Genomic DNA, 18,491 nt, shown 5'->3' with positions numbered 1-18,491 from the left:
ATGAAATCCCCTAGATATATCTTTGCTATGATATTCTTGTTAGCACAACTAATTACAATATACCTGTTTTGAGTAGACAGTGGTGACACCAAACTTGATGCTGATGAGATGACTGATGTAAACGACACTGACATCAGTGAAGATGGACAAGACGTAGTTACTGTGGAATTAGTGCTACGTTTCTTTAATGCACTTTTTTTGGGCATTGCAGTTAGAACTGGTTCTTTGGGAGGAGGCTCAACTTGCATACTACTCTTGTCATGTGCGTAAGGATAAAGAAAATGACCACTGGCTAGTTGTGGTGAAATGGATACAGGGCTGTCTTGGGAGCATGGAATGGCTACAAAAGTAACATAAAATTTAATGCAAAACCTGTAGATGTTAATGTTCTCATACAAATCATAATTTAAAATTAAGTGAGAAACCAGTACAAATAAAATATGAAAATTGCCTATGAACTAAGTTTTAATACTATATATATTAGGTTCAGTGCTACTGTAACTTATTTTCTTATATGTGTGTGTATAATATCTCACTCATTCTATGACTATTTACTTTCTACGCTGAGTTTTGTACATCTTGTCCAATACATCGATCACTAAACTTTAACGTAATATTTTTGGAGGATATGGTTATTTCATTACTTACTAGACTATAATATCTATACCACCTTACCCTGAGAAATATACAAACCCAAACTGTTACTATTATTGCAAACAAAGAGCATAATAAGACTTGAAAATGCACAGTATAAAGAAAACTTTTTAAAGTTTTGACATTTCATTCAGAAAAATAAAGAAATATTTAACCAGTCTCAAATTAAGTTTAAGCACATGCTATCCAAAAGTTTTTGATCATCAAATATTATGCAATTTCACAAACAATTTGAAATAATATTATTGTTGTAGGCTACATAACAAATTTTATTTGTTAGCTAGAGGGAGCCACAGGTTTTAATGACAATGTAAATACAGATAAAGAAAATTATAATTTTACATTAGTTTTTCTCATACATTTGAAGGTAGAAGTGAAGTATGTCTCAGAAAAAGGTGACTTCAATGACACAAAATTGGAAAAAATATTTGACTTATGAAAAAGGCTTATACATCTGCAGTTTCATTGGTAAAAGAACGAGATGTATTATTATTAATGTTTAGAAAATCTGTTTTGGATTTTTGGACTGAAAATGCTGGAGTATGATGTAACTGGTAACAGGTTTGATAAATTTATAGACCCAGACTTCTTGTCTTCCTTGGATAGGTAAACAAATCTGAAAAGCTACATTTAAGTGGGTTGGTTGATTGAATATTCTGGGATGGATCAAGCAATACTGTGTGAACTGTTTATTCTTTTGGTAGTTTACTGTTCCACTATTCATATTCTAAACAAGCAACCAACAAAGTTGAACATTTCACAGGTATAAATAATAACTATTCTATAAGAATTCACTGTTCTCCAATATTTTTATTACATTTTTCACTTATGACTCATTGCACTAGTATTGTTTATAGAAGATATTTCAGAGCTCCTGTTTGGAATAATTATTTCATGCTGTGTAGGTCTGTGCCAACCACCTCATAATATTTGTAATTAGCCATGAATTATCTTGTAAATGAGTTGCTTTACTGTGTAATTTGATATTAATGAGATTCTGGACTATTTAGAGTATTTAAAATTATAATGTACATTAAGTTAAAAATAATTGGTTATAAGTAGCCCTTAATTTATGTAATTGAACTTTTGAACATGGAAGGTATTTTGTGTCATATTAATTATACACACTTGAGGATATGTGAGGTGTCAAACAAGTATCTTTATCGTAACATGGCATGCAATGTGCACATCCAAAACATGGATCTTGGAAACTACTGCACCATTCATAACTGGGTGATATGTCTATAAACCAGGCAGTATTTTTATAGTTGAGCAATAAATAAAACAATTGAAATTTCCACAAAAATGATATGTTTCAGTATTAACAAATAAAAATTACAAAAACAGAGTAAGTTTCAAATATAAAACAATCATAAAACAAACTTAAAAAATTATTTGTCTTTTCTTCAGCAAAAATCTTATGTTTTGCAACAGAAAATCAAGACACTTTCAATGATAAATACATCTACAAAGAAATACTTCAATAAAACCTACTCTGTGATGGTAGCTCATTTCTAAACTAAAATTACAATAAAATCCTTAATCTCATGAATAGTGAACAGTATAGAATGTCAAGTGTGAGTACTTTGTCGTAGAACTATTTGATAGTTCCAGAAAAGGCCATGGGCCCAATAACCTTCTACAGGGACTAGCAGCTGTACCTGTCTGGAGTGCAGGTATTTCTACTATACTATCTAACAGAAGAAGGAAAATAAAGGATGTTAAGAAAGACAACTGACAGTGTATTACTTTACATGCATAACTTAATGTGCTATTTTCAGCTAAACCAATTTTCCAAAGGAATAAATTAATTAGGTCTGTTTTATAATGAAAAGTTCAACAAGATATGTTACAACTTAATACTGAGTTCCATGAAAAGTGAGTCTGTGGTAAAAATATTAATGGAATATAGTGTGATTTACACTGAAACAGTGACTGATGTTACTTACATGACTGGTCAAAGGTGAGAAAGGTTGAAACCTCATGTAATCTATCACTGGAAGGCAGAGTTATTCCACCTTCAAATAGAAGGTGCAACCTTATACTTATTCCCAAGGACTGAACAAGAACAAAGCCTGCTAGAACAAAATACGCTTTCTGGCTTTGCTGATCACAAACAGTTTAAAAACCTACACATCTAGCACAAACAAAATATTTGACATTAAAACAAAAATGTAGAAAATTCATGTTATGTGTGAATACCGCAGTAGTACATGGTGTGGATATCATGCAAATTGTAGAACGGGTACCACAGAAAATGAATACCGCAGTAGTACATGGTGTGGATATCACGCAAATTGTAGAACGGGCACCACAGAAAATGAATACCTCAGTAGTACATGGTGTGGATATCATGCAAATTGTAGAACGGGCACCACAGAAAATGAATACCGCAGTAGTACATGGTGTGGATATCATGCAAATTGTAGAACTGGCACCACAGAAAATGAATACCTCAGTAGTACATGGTGTGGATATCACGCAAATTGTAGAACGGGCACCACAGAAATTGTGTATTGAACATTCCTACCAACAGTTGCTATACAACTAAAGTAAAATAGTTTTGAACTAACTACATGCTGTGCTTTTTATGTTTACAATATTCACCTTATTTCACTATTGTCAGTACAATTAACTCTACAGATGGTACAGGGTAAAACAAAACATTATGTCTTGGTATAAATAGTCCATAATAATCTAAACCAACCCGATTGGGTCACAGGTCAAAGGGCATGTCATTGTATTTGTTGAGTTGTATTCAAAATTTTACTGAACTACTATTTTATGAATTTATGTCAATACATTTGGTAATAAACTGTAAATTATAATTTAAATTTTATACCTTATATTTTTATTTTGCTGACATATGGCTTATGTACTGAATCAAACACAGTGGTCCTATTCATCTCTTTCCATTTTAGAAATGATTCGTCATATATACACATACTTCAATACATGACACTAATAACCAATCAGCAGCTTAAAAAGTCTCTCTAGTGATTTTCTCAGCCATTTTACTTGGTTAAAAGGCTACCATGTTCTTTCAAACTAAGATTTCAAGGAGGTAGGTTGTGTCTTTTGTTTGCTTGAAATTTCATATCTTTTAGACCTAAATGCAACTTTGTTATTAAGCTTGATAAATTACAGTGAAATTCTATAGTATCAGTATATTAGTTATTTATTATTTTGTGGTTAATTAACTATATATATAAAAGCTAAAAAAAATTCATTTTACATCTTCCACGTGCAAAATGTTTCAAGGTTTAGCGATTGAATCCAAAGGTCGTAACTATAAGAGATAATTGTTTACATTACTTCTTTATTTATTGTTATATATTTTAAGAAAAATAACTTTTATAGCTTATTTTTAAATAGTTATAATCTATATAGATATAATGTACAATAATTAAAATATGACTATTTTATAAAATACAAGTCCACTAACACACAGCCAAGACAGGGTCACTTTGTGAAGACTACAGGTCAGTTTTACATTAGTGGATATGTAACACAACTGCACATGCACCACATTCATGCAAGTTATCTAACGTTAGCCAGGCATGACTGGAAGGTTAATATAATAAAAATAATATACATATATATATATATATTTACAAATGTATAATGTTATGAGCTTTAAGCTATTTAGTTTAAACATTTGTGTTCTTGAGTAGCCATCTGTAGTCATTCAGAATAAAAAAAAGCAAACTTTATATTTATATCCCAATTTTTTTATGGTGGTTGAAATTGGTCAAATTTACTGACCCCACATAGTCAGAGTAGATAAAATAACAGACAAAATATATAGTTGTACTCAAAATAAATGTTTGAAATGTACTTAGAAGATTTTAAAGATTACACAAATAATATTTAAGATATTTAGAATTAAGAATAGTTTTATGATCATAATATTAAAATCACTTTGCACACTAACTAGTAAAGAAACAGACTTGATATTTTCACAATATTTAGCAAAAACACTTAATTAAAAAAAACTGATTTTTTGTGTGCAAAAGCTTAGATTCATTACTAAAAGTGTACCAAATTTTGTAAAGATCCACACATACTGCATCAAAAGTTATATTATAAATACTTCACATGTACAAGTGTGTATAGAAACTTGTGTATATTATATCAAGCCAATCATGAATGTGTAAAGTGAAGAAGATGTGTGTTTGGATGAGGGATGATGATGCTACAGCTTTTATGTATATTATGTTTATCATCTTTCCTCTGTCAGAATAAAATAAAAATATTTTCGATTGAATATTAATAAACACTGCATTCATGATCTCTACAAGTGAGGATATGAATGAATTACAAACAAACCAGGATAAAGATATTGATACATCTACTTATAAATAACAAGTAAATTAGGCCAAAGATATTGTTACATCTACTTATAAATAACAGGTAAATTAGGACAAAGATACTGATACATCTACTTATGTATAACAAGTAAATTAGGACAAAGATATTGTTAGATCTACTTATTTATAACAAGTAAATTAGGACAGAGATATTGTTACATCTACTTATGAATAACAAGTAAATTAGGACAAAGATATTGTTACATCTACTTATGAATAACAAGTAAATTAGGACAAAGATATTGTTACATCTACTTATGAATAACAAGTAAATTAGGACAGAGATATTGTTACATCTACTTATGAATAACAAGTAAATTGGGACAAAGATATTGTTACATCTTATAAATAACAAGTAAATTAGGACAGAGATACTGTTACATCTACTTATGTATAACAAGTAAATTAGGACAAAGATATTGTTACATCTACTAATAAATAACAAGTAAATTAGGACAAAGATATTGTTACATCTACTTATGAATAACAAGTAAATTAGGACAAAGATATTGTTACATCTACTTATGAATAACAAGTAAATTAGGACAAAGATATTGTTACATCTACTTATGAATAACAAGTAAATTAGGACAGAGATATTGTTACATCTACTTATGAATAACAAGTAAATTAGGACAAAGATATTGTTACATCTTCTTATAAATAACAAGTAAATTAGGACAGAGATACTGTTACATCTACTTATGTATAACAAGTAAATTAGGACAAAGATATTGTTACATCTACTAATAAATAACAAGTAAATTAGGACAAAGATATTGTTACATCTACTTATGTATAACAAGTAAATTAGGACAAAGATATTGTTACATCTACTTATGTATAACAAGTAAATTAGGACAAAGATATTGTTACATCTACTTATGTATAACAAGTAAATTAGGACAAAGATATTGTTACATCTACTTATAAATAACAAGTAAATTAGGCCAAAGATATTGTTACATCTACTTATGAATAACAAGTAAATTAGGACAGAGATACTGTTACATCTACTTATGTATAACAAGTAAATTAGGACAAAGATACTGTTACATCTACTTATGTATAACAAGTAAATTAGGACAAAGATATTGTTACATCTACTTATGAATAACAAGTAAATTAGGACAAAGATATTGTTACATCTACTTATGAATAACAAGTAAATTAGGACAAATATATTGTTACATCTACTTATGAATAACAAGTAAATTAGGACAAAGATATTGTTACATCTACTTATGTATAACAAGTAAATTAAGACAGAGATACTGATACATCTACTTATGAATAACAAGTAAATTAGGACAGAGATATTGTTACATCTACTTATGAATAACAAGTAAATTAGGACAAAGATATTGTTACATCTACTTATGAATAACAAGTAAATTAGGACAAAGATATTGTTACATCTACTTATGAATAACAAGTAAATTAGGACAGAGATATTGTTACATCTACTTATGTATAACAAGTAAATTAGGACAAAGATATTGTTACATCTACTAATAAATAACAAGTAAATTAGGACAAAGATATTGTTACATCTACTTATGTATAACAAGTAAATTAGGACAAAGATATTGTTACATCTACTTATGTATAACAAGTAAATTAGGACAAAGATATTGTTACATCTACTTATGTATAACAAGTAAATTAGGACAAAGATATTGTTACATCTACTTATGTATAACAAGTAAATTAGGACAAAGATATTGTTACATCTACTTATAAATAACAAGTAAATTAGGCCAAAGATATTGTTACATCTACTTATGAATAACAAGTAAATTAGGACAGAGATATTGTTACATCTACTTATGTATAACAAGTAAATTAGGACAAAGATACTGTTACATCTACTTATGTATAACAAGTAAATTAGGACAAAGATATTGTTACATCTACTTATGAATAACAAGTAAATTAGGACAAAGATATTGTTACATCTACTTATGAATAACAAGTAAATTAGGACAAATATATTGTTACATCTACTTATGAATAACAAGTAAATTAGGACAGAGATATTGTTACATCTACTTATGTATAACAAGTAAATTAAGACAGAGATACTGATACATCTACTTATGAATAACAAGTAAATTAGGACAGAGATATTGTTACATCTACTTATGAATAACAAGTAAATTAGGACAAAGATATTGTTACATCTACTTATGAATAACAAGTAAATTAGGACAAATATATTGTTACATCTACTTATGAATAACAAGTAAATTAGGACAGAGATATTGTTACATCTACTTATGTATAACAAGTAAATTAAGACAGAGATACTGATACATCTACTTATGAATAACAAGTAAATTAGGACAGAGATATTGTTACATCTACTTATGAATAACAAGTAAATTAGGACAAAGATATTGTTACATCTACTTATGAATAACAAGTAAATTAGGACAGAGATACTGTTACATCTACTTATAAATAACAAGTAAATTAGGACAAAGATATTGTTACATCTACTTATAAATAACAAGTAAATTAGGACAAAGATATTGTTTCATATACTTATAAATAACAAGTAAATTAGGACAGAGATACTGTTACATCTACTTATGTATAACAAGTAAATTAGGACAAAGATATTGTTACATCTACTTATAAATAACAAGTAAATTAGGACAGAGATACTGATACATCTACTTATGAATAACAAGTAAATTAGGACAAAGATATTGTTACATCTACTTATGAATAACAAGTAAATTAGGACAGAGATACTGTTACATCTACTTATAAATAACAAGTAAATTAGGACAAAGATATTGTTACATCTACTTATGTATAACAAGTAAATTAAGACAGAGATACTGATACATCTACTTATAAATAACAAGTAAATTAGGACAGAGATATTGTTACATCTACTTATGAATAACAAGTAAATTAGGACAAACATATTGTTACATCTACTTATGAATAACAAGTAAATTAGGACAGAGATACTGTTACATCTACTTATGAATAACAAGTAAATTAGGACAGAGATACTGATACATCTACTTATGAATAACAAGTAAATTAGGACAAAGATATTGTTACATCTACTTATGAATAACAAGTAAATTAGGACAAATATATTGTTACATCTACTTGTGAATAACAAGTAAATTAGAACAGAGATATTGTTACATCTACTTATGTATAACAAGTAAATTAGGACAAAGATACTGTTACCTTTGTTTTCCATGCTCAAGTTCCTAATTCTCAGCATTTTAGAACATAATATCATTATATATTATGCACTTATGGTGATATTAGTCTGTGTTACATTAAAAATGTATGTATTAGAAACTAAAACATGATAACACTTCATTTTACTAAACTCAATTACTAATTTCAATTTGTAGAATATTAAAGAAAAAACAGAATAAATATATTTCAAAGTCACAATAAATGTAATACAACAATGATTATATAAAACATCATGGACGGTAGAAATAAAATGAGAAATAACAATTTACCTAAAGAATCAGTAACAACACTGCAGATTTTTGGTGATGGGCTAGAAAACATTGGTGGTGGAGGTATTGGACCAATCTCACTAATAGGGATTGGCTGCTCAGATAACATCAAGTCTCCATTATGAGAAGGGAGACTAGCAAGGTTCAGGAATGGTACTTCAGAAATCACTGGAGAAGCTACAATCAAATATTTTATATGAAATATACATTAATGTACTAGCACTACTAATAACAATGGTCTAAATAAATATTTTAGAAGGAAAAATAACAAATGACTGACACTGTAGTAGTATAATATAGTTGCAATAGGAAGATAAACATTTTAGATTTTATAAAAGTATGTGTAAGAAGGGTTCTCATTATTAGAAAGATATAAAGCACTTTATACAATAAACTAAGTGTTGGAACTTCCTGTAAAATACAACAATAAGAAAAAATGTTAAATCCTTCATATAATAATAAGTGCCTACAATTCATAAAACAGTGCTGGTAACTAGAGAAATGTTTTACAGAATTACACTCACAAAGGAAAGATACTAAACCTGTAATTTTCTTAATAATATAATACAGTTGATTATACAACACCATGTGGTACGATAACAATCTTCTAAGAGGTATAATATACTCACAAAGAAAAGATGCTAAGCTTGTAATTTTCTTAATATAATACAGTTGATTCTAAAGCATTACTTGGTATTATAACAACTTTTTAAGAGGCATAATATACAAAGAACATACAATAAACCTACAATTCTGTAAAAAGCTAATATAGTTAATTCCCTAATAGTAGTTAGTACTATAACAACTGTAATTTTCCAAATATTGGTAGTTCAAAATGTACACATCAGTTACTTTCAAATTACCAAAACATCTTTGTCAACAATTATGCTAATAAACTTACCATCAAAACATTTACAATTCTAGATTTTATAATGTCAAAGTTTTAATTTTTCAATTTAAAAAATGAAAAATTTACATGAATCCTCATTCTTGATGATGAGAAACCCACTTGAAATAAAAATGTATCTCAGAATGGCTGGTATTGGTATAACACTTTTATTGATAAGGAGAGAACAACGTTTTGACCTTCCTAGGTCATCTTAACCTTAAAATGACCTAGGAAGGTTGAAACATTGTTCTCTCCTTATCAATAAAAGTGTTACTACCAATACCAGCCATTCTGAGATACATATGAACCCTCATTGTTCACCTTCCTGTATAACATTTCCATTCTAGGCTCTGAACTGCCAATTTAGTTTTCTTTCTACCAATTTATGGGTTTCAGCATACAATTAGTTACAAACACACAGTATATATCAAGGAAACATCATATGAAATTTGAATTCCCAGTGTCCTTGTTTTAGTGAGATATCACTACATTTATTACACCTACATGACATTTCTCTGTCTTTCAAAACATACTTGTCATGTCACTAACCAAAAGAAAGCATAATTTTTGAATTACACAGACAAATGATTGTCTATTTTCTTTTGAAACACAATGCTAGTAACTCACATCAAAATTTTTAAATGTGTTGAATAAAGTTACTGCTCAGAGCAGTAACGGAAATTTTAATCCCATTTATAATTTAGTTAAAAGCCAGTAAAATTATTGTAATTTTGTACATTCTGTTCTATTGCTTGATGTATCTTTTGCATTATAAAATGCATATTTGAAAACAACATCAATTATTTTGTGCACAGCTAATGTGGTATGAAACACCAGTCTTTTCATAGAACATTCTCAAATACAAATAGGGCTTCTTGCTTATTTGAGTCTTAAATTTTCTGTTTTAATGCATATTTTTAATTGTCACATATTTTGCCATTAAAGTTTCTGAAATATAAAAAATTACAGAATTATTAAGTTAGATAACGATGCACAAATGAAAAACAAATTTAAAACATTCACAAGACTAGTCCAAGTAACTGCATCATATGATTTTAACTTGGTCATTTAATGTACTTTATAAACTATTAACAAGGGTCTGAAGAATGGTACAAAGTAATTAAATTAAATGCAAGCAGCCATAAATGTTCAGAAAACTGTTGTTTTATCTCAGAAAACCATACATTGATTTATTCCTTTCCTTACAGCTGGTATTAGGGTAGAGTAAATATTAGATATAATAAAAAGTTTTACCAAAGAAACTTTTGGTATTCACTTAGGAAGTCATAGAGATTGTGCAAATGAAATATGAAAACTTTAACATAAATAAAAAGTAATTTTATTTGAAACATGAAAATTGTTATTTATTCATGGAGGCCTAATGAAGGTTTCATGAATTTACAAGCATTTAGTGAAAACACATTTAAAATATCTGATTTTTATATTTGGTTCATTCAGAGTTATAACATGTATATATTTTTTCATGGTGGTTAGTTCAAAATGACTAAGCCTATATACAAAGAGTGAATTGCATAATATACTTACAAAGTGAAGATGTTGGACCCTTGATTTTTTGATAATCTATTACTGCTGATCCACCAATACTACTGGTTACTATGGGAACTGAAGTTCCAGAGATTTGTCCAAATGTATCTCCAGCTGGACTTATTGCTTAAGAAATGAAATTCACACTTTTATAAACATTTGTGAATGTTTAGCTAACATTACTTTGTAGCAAAGTTTTAACACCTTAATAAATTTATCAACACACAGCCTTATTTGAAGTAAATAGTTTAATATTTTGTTTGGGAAAACAAATCACCATATACTACAACCAAAACAAGTTACATTTCTAAGATAAATATTTTGGAAAAGAGAATATGTTAGAAAGCTAAGTTCTTATTATATTATGAGTCTTTTAATGTTTTTTTCTTTTAATATTTTTACCTTTAAAAATTAAAGTCAACAAACAATATCTAGATTTCCTAAGATTTGGAACTACAATAGTAGATACAAGGTTTTCATTTAGATTTTGTGTGTGTAACATGCAGTACAACGTTACATTGAACTTAGTACATGTAATGGCTCTTTAGGTAAAGTTATAATTCAACTTGCAATGAGATTCTAAGATAAATCAAATACAATGTTTATGTAATAAATAGAGCCTATAAACTAGTTAACTGTCAAACTTTGGCTCAGTGTTAACAATAGGCTTCTGGTATTTAATAAAGGTATAAAGTGTTTATTTTAATTCTACAAATAATACAATGGTAAAACTAGTTTGGGGTCAAGTGTTCCAAGTTTATCAGGTGCAATGAATGGGCTTTATCTGGGAATTTTCAACTACTCTGCACTATTGAAGACACTAATAATGAGAATGTTCAGTTTATATGTAGTTTGAAGTCTATCCTAACTAAAGTTGAGGAAATGGTAAAAAGAGTACTAACTGTGAGAAATGAAAGCTTTATTTCAGGAAGAGTGTGAGCTTTTACATGCAAGGAAGACATCAGCTAAAATTAACAATAACATTCAGGAAATTATAAAGGATGGTAGAGAAAAACTTGTCTAAGGCAGAATCGCATGAGACAGAGTACAATTTCCAGCTTAAGCAAGTTTTCTGGCTTAAACAGTGAACAAGCATTTGCTTAACAATATAATTTTGAGCAGAACGTTATAGTTGCTTGACTCAAGGGAAGTAAGATGTTTGAATAAAGTTTATGCTAAATTTATTAGAATAAGAACAAAAATAGACATTCAAAATATACACAAGTACACAAAATCTTGATCAGATTTATTTGAAGAAAATGTCCAATTTCAACTGTTTTTTTGTTTTTTTTTTTTAATGAGCTTTCTCATGTGGTTAAAATAGAATGCCAATTCTACGGCCTTTTCATAAAATTCATTTTCCTCCTTCATTTCTGCATACAATTTGATAGAGTTAATATAACTTAACACTTGTGATGAGGTATGAATTTCTATTTCCTCACTATCTTTTCCATTTTGTTCATCTTCTGAATCTCTCATGCTGTTACCATCTTGAGATTCTATTAGAGATTTTAAATCAGTTTCATCAGTTTCTGTTAAAACATTCTTGTCAATGTTCACAAAACTTTTGCATTCACAGAATTATCTGCTTCAGTCTTCTCAGAGTCTGGATTTCACTAGAATCGTCATAATAAACAACTTCTCCACAATCTCTGCCATTATCAAGAATAAATCCACAGTTTTGAAGCCACTTTATTACATATTCATTTTTTACGCATTTGACTGAATGACTGAAAAATGCAATTGTATCTAACATGTCAGTTTTCATGGTCATTTCAGATGCTCTCTTACAGTTGTCCATATTTGTAATACTATGCTGAAGCATCAGTTTTCTGTATTTCAATTATATACACTGTATAATTCCATTATCTAGTGGCTGTAGAACTGATGTTGTACATGGAGGTAGAAAGACTAAATGAACATATGAAAGTTGAACTTTTGGATGACAAGTTGCAATATGTAGGAAAAATAGAATATTCCTATTTTCTTGTTCCATTTCTTTGTTTAATTTGTTCAAAAATTCCTCAAATATAACACTTGTCATCCTTGCTTTATTATGTGCTTTCCATTTCACAGGAAGTTTATTCTTCTTTAAATTTTTGAAACTGTACAGATTTTCACTTTTACCTGTTACCCATGGTTTCTCTAGTTTTCCATCTGCAAATGCGATCAAAAGTAGTCAATCATTCTTTCTGATAGCAACCTCCTGAATAATGAAAGAATATATTTAACCAATACGTATTGTAACAAAATGTCTGAGAATTTATTAATATTTAATCAAAAACATTTTTTCTGCCTTACTCAGGTTCTAATTGTACTTGTTGAAAGATGAGGAAGGTGAAAGATAGTTTTCTGTCAGCATTACACAAGTTCTGCATACAGAAGGCCTTTTATAAGAGGAATCTTATGATAATGCTGCAAAATTTTGATATTTCTGGCTTGTATAGGTATCCACCCAATGCAGTTTCTGGTTTAGACAGGTTTTACTGTATTAGGGTTAAAAGTAGTGAACTTAATTGTAAAGATCTTACTCTATTGATACAACAGATTTCAGTCCTTGGTTTGTATAGACAAGAAACTACTGACGGGAGGGAAAACAAAAGGAATAAAGAAGGATAAGGATTATGAACTTGAAGATATTATAGTTACAGGTGATTCCTTGACATGGCATGCAGATAGAATAGTCCATGAGATAAATACAGAGAAAAAAGGTAAATGGGGCACATGTAAAAGACATAACTCACAGAGCAAGAAATATAATGAAGGGGACTTACAACAATGCAGTTTTTATTGTACACATAGGAGCTAACAATATAGTGCAGAATAACTCAGAGGAACTATTCAGTAAGTACAAGGGGTTGATAAATGCACTGAAAGATAAAGGTCATATATTAATCATGTCAGGGATACTGCCAAGAATTAATTATGGAGGAGATGAAATTTTAAGTAGATCACTAGGGGTAAATGCTAGGTTGAAATTAATATGTAAGGATGAGCTAGTTAGCTGGTTTGGACTTGTAGGATCAGTTCAGTGAAAGGAAGGAATGCTTTTGAATAGATGATTTACACTTGAGTAGGAAAGGGTCTAGCATGTTTGCAAGGGCTATGAACTCAGCTGTAAAGGAAATTTTAAATTAGGACTACATAGTGGAAAGGGCAAATCTAAACTAAATGAAACAAAACTTAAATGTAGAAGTTTATGATAGGATATGTATATAGAAGTTGTTATAAGAATAGGCTTAAGTGTTACTACTGTAATGCTATAATATATAAAACAGATGATTTTAGGACACTGGCAGGAACAGAAGATTTTGATATAATGGGAATAACTGAAACATGGTTAAATGCAGGTGATTTTGGTGACAAAAATTTCTTTGAAGTACGTGGTTATATGTTATTTAATAAGGATAGAGTAGTAAAGAGAGGAGAGGTAGCTCCATATGTAAGTTAACACTCCTACGAAAAGTGGGGCCTAATAGGCCCCAGAGCAACTTGAAAGGTTATTAATATTAGGCTAATAATTTTGTATTTAAATGAAATTGCCATTTAAATCCATTAATGAATAGATTAACGAGATTCCCACTGTCCCTATCTACTATCTAGCGAAACCACAGCCAGGGGAACGGGCTTGGAGAAATCAGGACTAGAAACGTCTTTTTTGTAGGAGTGTTAAATTCTGTTGAAGGTGGCAATAGCAAGGAGACTGAATTCATTTGGGTTTCTGTTAGTAGATATCAAGGGTTTGTTTTGATTATAACAAAGCCACATTGAGCTGTCTGATGTGTCCAACAAGGGGCACCAAACCCCTGATTTTAGCATTGTAAATATGTGGACTTACCCCTGTCACAATAGGGGACAGATAAAGGTAAAAAGCTCTTAGGACGAGCTTATTACAAACCACCAGATGAAATTGATGAAATTAGTGAGAAATTTTACAGTGAGACAAAGATTTCAGCTTGTAATGAAGTCATAATTATGCATTATTTTAATTTCAGACATACTGTTTCAAAAATACTAAGAGTAAAACCACAAGAGAGAAAGGTTTCTGTACACTATTAAAGACGGTTTCTTCACCAATTAGTCAGAGAACCTGCTATTTTAGATATATTGTTAACTTATAATACAAAAATGGTTGAGAGGGTGGAAACTGAGAACACTTAGGTACAATGATCATTGTAGTATTGGGTTTGATGTTTTGATGTATACAGAAATCAGGAATAATGATAGTTTGATTACAAATTTCAAAAAGGAAAATTTTAAAGGGATGCAACAAGAATTCTCTGTTGTGAACTGGACAGTTCGGTTATTTGGAGACACTGAGCAAGTGAGGAAAATATTTAAAGGAACATATTTCAATATTCAAAACAAATACATTCCTTATAAAAAGACAAGAATAGCTACAAATAAAAAATGCAGTTTGGCTCATAAATGGTGTAAGAGATAAAATTTAAGCATCACAAATTTAAAAACTTTAAATTGACTGGCATCATAGAAGATTTACAAGATTAAAGAAGATCAAAAAAGATGGTGAAACACAAAATTAGGATATTAAAAAAGATACATGAGGAAAGGTTGGCTGAAAATATAAAAATTAACAGTGAGAATATTTTAACATAATGTAAACAAATTGTTAGAATTGGGATAGGACTCCTGAGGGATGGTAAAGGAAGGCTGGTATCTGATGATCAATGGCTGGATTATTTCTGCTTTTTATTCAGTTTTTATTCTGAACAAGACAATTGCATGAATTCTGAGCTTATTAAAATAAACTTGGGAAGTTTAACTAATTATTAAGCTTCTGCATATGTTAACATTTCCCGGGGAGAGTTTAAAAGAAGGTCAAGGATTGGATATGTGAGTAAACTGCCCCAAACTTTTGTCTTTGAAGAGTGGATAACTACCAACAGACTGGAAATTAATTAATGTCACTCCTATCTTCAAGGAAGGTAATAAAATTTGTTCCAGTAATTACAGGTCTATTAGTCTTACATAACTTGTGGGAAAAGTTATGGAAAAATGTGATGAAAGATACATTGCAAAGAAGAAGAACGTTCAGAATTTTACTGGATAGTCAACACAGGGTTCAGAGGACGGTTACTAAAATGATACCTGAGACAGAGGGATTGTCATTTGAGGAGAGGTTAAGATCCTTAAAATTGTTTTATCTTGAAGAAAAGGAAGAATTAAAGAGAATGTAATTGAAGTGTTTAAGACTATAAAAAGAATTAATAATGTTGATAAATCAACATTTTTCATACTTAAGTGAGAATTACAGAACTAGAAGACACCAATACAGATTTAGTTAAGGTAGAAGCCATCTTCAGCTAAGACAATTTTATTTTTGAAATAAGGTGGTTGGATTATGGAATGGGTTGCCATTGGATGTTATGGAGACAGTAGATTTGAGTAAGTTTAAAAGAAAACTTGATATATAAGTGTAGGGTGTTCAGAAAGTCACTGTTCAGTTTTGTAATCATATGTCTATTCAGTCTATTTCAAGCCAGCAACTGATAGCAATGTTTAGAAACAAAATAAGAAGGATCCAAGCCTGTATTGATGCCAAAAGGGGTCACTTTCAACATTGTTTATAATTGTCATTCATATTTACCTCCTGTATTCTATATTGAAACATGTCTGTTAATAAATATACAAGAGCATAGTGACTTTCCAAACACCCTGTATATATGAATGATTGAGATGGCATTCATTTTTTTTTAATTTATTCATTGAATAGTTTTAGTTTGGCTTGAAGGATGGGGCAGCCAATATGGAACAAGCAGGTCCCTTGTTGTCCCCAAAAATTACGTTATGAAGAAATAAACTGTATGAAACTAAGAGAAACATTTTAACAGTAGTTGGATATTTGATTAGAACCATTAAAATACAAAAGTTATACAACTGAACTTTTTAAATAATTATATTTTGTTCAATATGGTAAGGATTCTTGTCAGTTATCTATCATCATGCATCTTTCTTTTTCTACTAATCAAATATTATATTGACAGACACAATGACATTTATCTTCTATTTCTTTATCTACATCTTATTTTCTACCAATAGTCTAGTTCTATTAGATCTTTAACAATCTGAGATTACCTTCTATATGATCATCATCAGATACATCTCTCTCTAGCAACAAAACATCTCTTTCAATCAGTTCCTCTTTAGTTGAATGTAGAGATATTTTTCTTTCCAGATCTGAAAAGAGAAAATCCTCAGGTAACTTACCCTTACAGATAATTTATACAAATATTAGGTAACATGGAAGTTAGCCCTTACACTGCGAGATTGGTGGAATCCATCCAGGTTATAATCACAAAAGCATCTATGAAAGTAATTATACTAAGATTTCTGATAATTATTGTCAATATTACAAGGCTCACTTACACAAGATAGTAGGGTTTTTGAATTAAGGTTTTTTAATTAAAGAAATTTTTGTAAATTTTTTCTCTCAGAATGTTGATTGTCCAACATCCAGAGTAATTTTTATTTTAAGGTTAAAAATACTTTTATGCATTGAAACATTTTCAAATTTCTCATGTGAAATCTTTATAAACTGCAGATAATTATCAAATGTTTTTGAAGGAAAAACTTTATATGTTATTTTCACAATCAAATCAGAATTTCTGTATGTGTTTGGTAGGTTTGACCTATTTTGTAAACCCCATAAAAAATAAGGAAAGAAATATAAACAATGTTTTTTTCCTATCTAGAATGACTACAAATCATTACATGAAAATAGAATTATTTAGTCTAAATAACTCAAATCTTATAACATTATATATTTATACATATATTTATTATTTTTGTTAGAATGATATTTCACCTATACCTGGCTAATATTACAGAAGTTGCAATGACGTGGTACACATGCACTCACGTTACTGTATCCACAAATATAAAACTGTCCCTTATAAAGTGACCTTATCTTGGCTGTATTTTAGTAGACCAGTATTTTGTAAAATACAGCCACATTTCAGTTTTAATATATTATATATGTATATACATAATTAATGATTAAAATAAGTTCTTAAATTTCAATTACTTTTCTTAAAACATAGAAAAATAAATATAGAATTACAGAAAATAACTATCTCTTCTAGTTTTGAACTTTGAACTCATTTACTGCTTGCTGTAGGTTGCTAAGCTTTTTCAAATTTTGCATGTGGAAGATATGAAAGAAACCTTTTCAGGTTTTATATAAACCTAAAATAACTAAAAATCATAAATTACTATATCAGTACCACAGAATTCCATAGTAATATATTGGGCTTAGTAAATAACCTGTATTTGAGTCTAAAAAAATAAGTCTTTTTCAATCTCACTAAAGACCTATTTATCATTTGAAATCTGCCATGAAAAGAATGGATTTTGCCACATAAATAATTTGCAAAGGCTCAGAGAACCATGTGAGGGACATTCTGAGTTTTTGAGTGTATATTCACATGTGTAGACAAGTGTAGGTGTACATAAACGTTTTCAAAAATAGAAAGGAAAAATAAGAGTCAATGTGTTTGATTCAGTAAATGT

At 29.3% G+C, this 18,491-nt stretch overlaps 1 protein-coding gene across 5 annotated transcripts in view; it reads right to left on the bottom strand.

The window, feature by feature from the left end:
• LOC143229962 (phosphatase and actin regulator 1-like) overlaps positions 1 to 18,491 on the bottom strand; it is a 114,252-nt gene that overhangs the window by 68,177 nt on the left and 27,584 nt on the right. For all 5 annotated transcript variants that reach the window (XR_013016138.1, XR_013016139.1, XR_013016140.1 and 2 more), the window contains exons 3-6: positions 17,058 to 17,159; positions 10,962 to 11,087; positions 8,528 to 8,704; positions 64 to 340 (exon numbers count right to left, since the gene is read on the bottom strand). Coding sequence is in view for 2 of the 5 variants with exons in the window: in XM_076462854.1 (XP_076318969.1) it covers positions 64 to 340; positions 8,528 to 8,704; positions 10,962 to 11,087; positions 17,058 to 17,159 (682 nt within the window). In the remaining 3 variants the exon portion in view is untranslated. The remainder of the gene's footprint in view (positions 1 to 63; positions 341 to 8,527; positions 8,705 to 10,961; positions 11,088 to 17,057; positions 17,160 to 18,491) is intronic.

The sequence above is a fragment of the Tachypleus tridentatus genome, chromosome 10 (genome assembly GCF_004210375.1).
Source record: "Tachypleus tridentatus isolate NWPU-2018 chromosome 10, ASM421037v1, whole genome shotgun sequence".
In the NCBI taxonomy this organism is placed as follows: domain Eukaryota; kingdom Metazoa; phylum Arthropoda; class Merostomata; order Xiphosura; family Limulidae; genus Tachypleus; species Tachypleus tridentatus.
Note: the sequence above shows the minus strand (reverse complement) of the source record. Positions and strands in the feature narration are given on the sequence as shown.